The sequence below is a fragment of the Lygodium microphyllum genome, chromosome 27 (assembly GCF_053477565.2).
Source record: "Lygodium microphyllum isolate KBCC chromosome 27, Lygodium_microphyllum_v1.1.10, whole genome shotgun sequence".
Classification (NCBI taxonomy): domain Eukaryota; kingdom Viridiplantae; phylum Streptophyta; class Polypodiopsida; order Schizaeales; family Lygodiaceae; genus Lygodium; species Lygodium microphyllum.
The window spans coordinates 57999371-58003692 of NC_141161.1; the positions used below are offsets into that span (position 1 = coordinate 57999371).

General features: G+C 44.9%; 1 protein-coding gene across 1 annotated transcript; it reads right to left on the bottom strand.

Moving 5' to 3' along the window:
• Positions 1-410: 410 nt before the first annotated feature.
• On the bottom strand, positions 411-1609 carry LOC148012347 (uncharacterized). The gene has a single exon (XM_087668967.1). The coding sequence runs from the start codon at positions 1476-1478 to the stop codon at positions 591-593; it is 888 nt and encodes a 295-aa protein (XP_087525093.1). The 5' UTR covers positions 1479-1609; the 3' UTR covers positions 411-590.
• Between the last annotated feature and the right edge of the window lie 2713 nt (positions 1610-4322).

Sequence of the window (4322 nt, forward strand, 5' to 3'; positions counted from 1 at the left end):
CTCATGGTAAGGATGGCTGCCCCGAGAAAAAGGCTACGTATGGATGGTCATACGTTCCAACAAATTGAGTGTCCACTTATGGAGGTTGGTGAGTTTCTGCTGACTGCAAAGAAGGAAATCAGAAACACAAGAACACCAAATTTTCAGTAATGTTTCAATGAAGCTATTTTTCTCATTGCAGAAGTTACTGAGAGGACATGTATATTAAAGCTTTGAAGCGTACGTCTCGCAAACGCATGTAGAACTAGTTTCACGAGAGCTTCCCCTACTCCGAATCCAGATAGACCGATATCGCGCTATTATAAGAACATTGTATACCAGCCATTAACGAAGGCTGTTTGAAGTGCTTTTCATGTGCATGAGACGAGGCAAAACACCAAAAACAGTTATAAGTACCCTACCAACCCGTAGTCACAGCTAAAACATGGTATTAATATAGCAGGAAGGAAACGTGAGCATTCTCGCTTTTTGCTGGATCAGAGTGATCAGTAGATCGAGTGATCTAATTACAAGACAGTGGATCAAATTTCAAGATGTGAAGGACAGTAATCAGGTAAGCTACTGTGGATCACAGATGTGATTGACAGTAATCAGCTAAGCTCCTGTGGATCACTGGGCGAGTTGGGATTAGCGTGGAACGACTCAGGCACAATTAGGGACGGCAATACGACAGTGGAGGAGGAGGAGAAGGAGGAGGAGGAAGAAGACGAAGACGGATCACTGGGCGAGTTAGGATTTGCGTGGAACGACTCAGGCACAATTAGAGACGGCAATACGACAGTGGAGGAGGACGAGGACGAGGACGAGGAGGTCGAAGACGAAGACGAAGAAGAAGAGGGTAGGGAGGAGAGAGATGCAGAAATATGAGAAGAACAAGAGAACGGGGCAGCAGAAGACGATGACGAGATAAAGGAAGCAGGACAGGAGAAATGAGCCGCGGAAGAGGACGAAGAGGGTGCGGCTGATGGATCTAGGGTCAGTACCGCAGACGAGCTGCAGCGCCTGCCCAGCCTTTCAAAGCACTCCACGGAGTAGAGAGAGAGCGAGAGATGGACCTCGTCCATGCTCCACTTCCTGCCTTTGGTCGACGACGGCACGAAGGAAGCATGCGGGAAGAGCGCGGGTGGCGCGGCAGCGGTCGGCTTCGAGAGCAGCGGCCGCAGCCACTGCGAGTACAGGCCCCGGAAGCCTCCCAGGGCCTTCACCACGGTCTTGAATTGCTGCTGGGGCGATGCCGAGGATGACGCTGCGCCCGCGGCTGTAGACAGGGCCGGGGCGCAGTTCTGGTTGCAGATCCTCTCCCAGAGGCTCTCCTCCTCGGCGGCAGTCCGCCATAGCCGACAGACGCAGGCGGAGAAGGCAAGGCTTTTAGCGTCGAGATATTTGAAGACCTCCTGCAGGAGGTATTCGTCGTGGTGCCAGGAGCGGTCGGGGGGCTGCGTTCGGGGCCGCTTCTGGTCAGGGACCGGAGGATCCATGGCGGGCTGCAGGCGGAGAAGAAGATAACAATCACGTACAATGACACGTTGAAAGAGAGAGAGATAAAGAGGAGGGGAGATGGAGATAACATACGATCCAGCAAGACGAGAGAGAGAGAGAGAGAGGGAGAGGGGGGAAGATTTCTAGTCTGGGTATGCACAAGGGATACTTTATATCTGGATCGTGGAAAAATGAGCATTTTCATTATTCTATTTCATGTATTTATTGTTTTATTATTTTTCTATTTCCTTTTCCTAAGAAACAGGAAACTTGCATTTAAGAAGGAGAAAGAAAAACAGTCTTTTTAAAGAAAGGAAGCATAGCCTCTTCTTTCGGTATTTTTGAGTAAGAATTGCAGTTTTTGATAAAGATTTTGTATTGCGGTTTTTTATTTCTTCAAAAATTTTGAAGCTTTATTATTTAAAAACACGGTAAGTAAGAGACTTGCAAATGTTTTGGTAATGTGGGTTTAAAAAATAAAATGGAAAACAAAGTGGGATGCCACGAGGGGTGATACAAATGATGGGTGCGAATCGCGACAAGGCGGGTTTTTGTAGTCTTTTGGGCGCAAGGCGACAAAAGAAGGACCCCTCAACGCCGCGCGCGTACTTGTGCGAAAGCGCCTCAAAACCTCATCGGGGCGAATGCGAAAACACCGGCACATACGACACGACGCTGACAGTGGCACAGCCGACGAGACCCCCGCACCAAATCACGCTTTCATAAAAGATTTTTCCGCGCAAATAACCGAAAAAAAAAGACACAAAAAAGATTTGTCTCGTTTCGCGTACAAAAGAGAAAAACGTGCATGCCAAACGCCGCCTGGATATTTGGAAACAGCGCAAAAGTAACATTCTAGAGGGAAGGGAGTCCCACGATATGTCTTGTTTCCTTGTTCTTTCTCGCGCTTCCTTCTCATCTAATTTGGTCGCTTGTGAGAAAACCACCCCCTCCCCCAATGTTACTTACGTACCTTCACTAGACTTCAAGTCATAATCTGTCATGAAACAGAATGGCACACAAGATATATCAATAAGGAATCTTTGTATTCATGATATTGAAAGATACAACATTGAGGCACATCTTAGGACTATACTCTCGTGACGTCGCACATGTGAAGGTTCACCACTAAGTATAGGGAATCACATGTACAGTCAAAACCAAGTTGAGCTCAGTGTCCCTACGACTCCCTATATAGGTGTTTTTGGCTCCTACACACCATGTTATAACTACAAGCCCATACCCTTACCAACACATTTGGCAGCTTCACCCACCCATGGCTTCATGGCCATTCCTTTTGAGCCAATGTTCATACATGGGCTAAGCCTTGTTACACACCGCCAATTTGCTTCCTATCTAAGTAAGACTTTTCACAAACTAACCATTGTACGTTTACAACAAACCAAAATACTTGGCCACTTTCAAAAGTGATTGTATAGCATAGTGGTTTAACCAATGGGCTATCATAGCCAGTGTGGAAATTCTCATTAAATGTAATTTATTTTTTAATAAAAGAAGTGTTGTCTTTATTCACCTTAAGCAAGGAATCTTGCCTACCTAGGCTTGGGTGTAGCTCGTAAATAGCATAACCAATATCTTTTTAACACATGGCTAGACGTCCCTGTGATTTTGAGGGTAGGCGAGGGTTCTCGCCCTGTGTGTAACTGACCTAAGGTGGGTTACACATTGCCTTCCAACTTGTGCCCAAGACCTAGGTGGTTGATTGACACGTCATGGATAGTGTGTATGGGGGTGTGATAAGTTGACAGACAAACGAGATGAAATGTGAAGACATGCTTATACGTGATTCGCCTCTAGTTTTTGTTGATGTCAAGCCTAGCCAATCCATGCAGAGTATTTTGTAGCAGACACACCTAGGCAAGGAGCACCCCTCGTCCTTTTTTTCCCCCAGTAAAATGGGTTTGATAGCTTACCATTCGATAATGGGCAAAATGAGTGTGTAAACAATTTGTGCCTAGCTTCTTCCATTGCTTTTGGTTGGTAAAAAATGAAGTGTCTGGGCATCCACACGGTGTGGTATAACTAGCCTAAGTAAGGCTATCATCACTATCTCACATCCAAGCACCATGTCCTAACATAAATGGGATTAACTCGAGTTTAGACGACTTTGAGGTGCATGCGCCTTTGACTGAGAAACAGTAGGGTGATCTTGTATCTATCAAAAGGCAAGAAACCATACTACGGAAAAAAAACTCAAAATGTCATACAGGTATTTCAAAGCCACATATCCTATCGATGTATAAAGCAATGACCCATGCAAAAGAAGTAACCCTTGCATGATATGACATGGTGATGTGACACATGAGTGAGAAAAGGTTCAAACCCCCTTTTGGCTTTAAAAAGGGCCTACAAATTTTTGCAAGAAACCATAGCTCAATAGATATGCACTTTGTCTATCAATGACATGGTTGTGAATTTGAATTTCAAGCATAGGGCACATGGATTTACAAGGTGTTATGAGGGAGTCGCACATCGTGGATCACCGCTTTTGTGTGGGTCACTCAAGGTCTAGAGATGCATACTCTACTGGTAGCAATTGATCCCATGTCTCACCTCTGTGTGAGATAATGACAAGGAAGGCATGATCTACCCAACAATTCTCCCCATATCAGTAAGTTTGATAAACAATTTTCAAAGACAATATGAAAACTTTAAATATTCTTAAAGGGTCTTTTTTTCCTTTTCCTCAACTTCATAATATGCTTCCCATTACACAAACTTCCACCCAAGTTTGTATGGCCGCTATTGATGAGAAGCCTCATAGTATACTTTGTAATACATTGAACTAAACCCATGTCAATCATTGCTAATGAGGAGCAAGA

Bases quoted from the DNA above. Each gene is read 5' to 3' on its own strand.
- LOC148012347 (XM_087668967.1), bottom strand. From the start codon at position 1,478: ATGGATCCTCCGGTCCCTGACCAGAAGCGGCCCCGAACGCAGCCCCCC.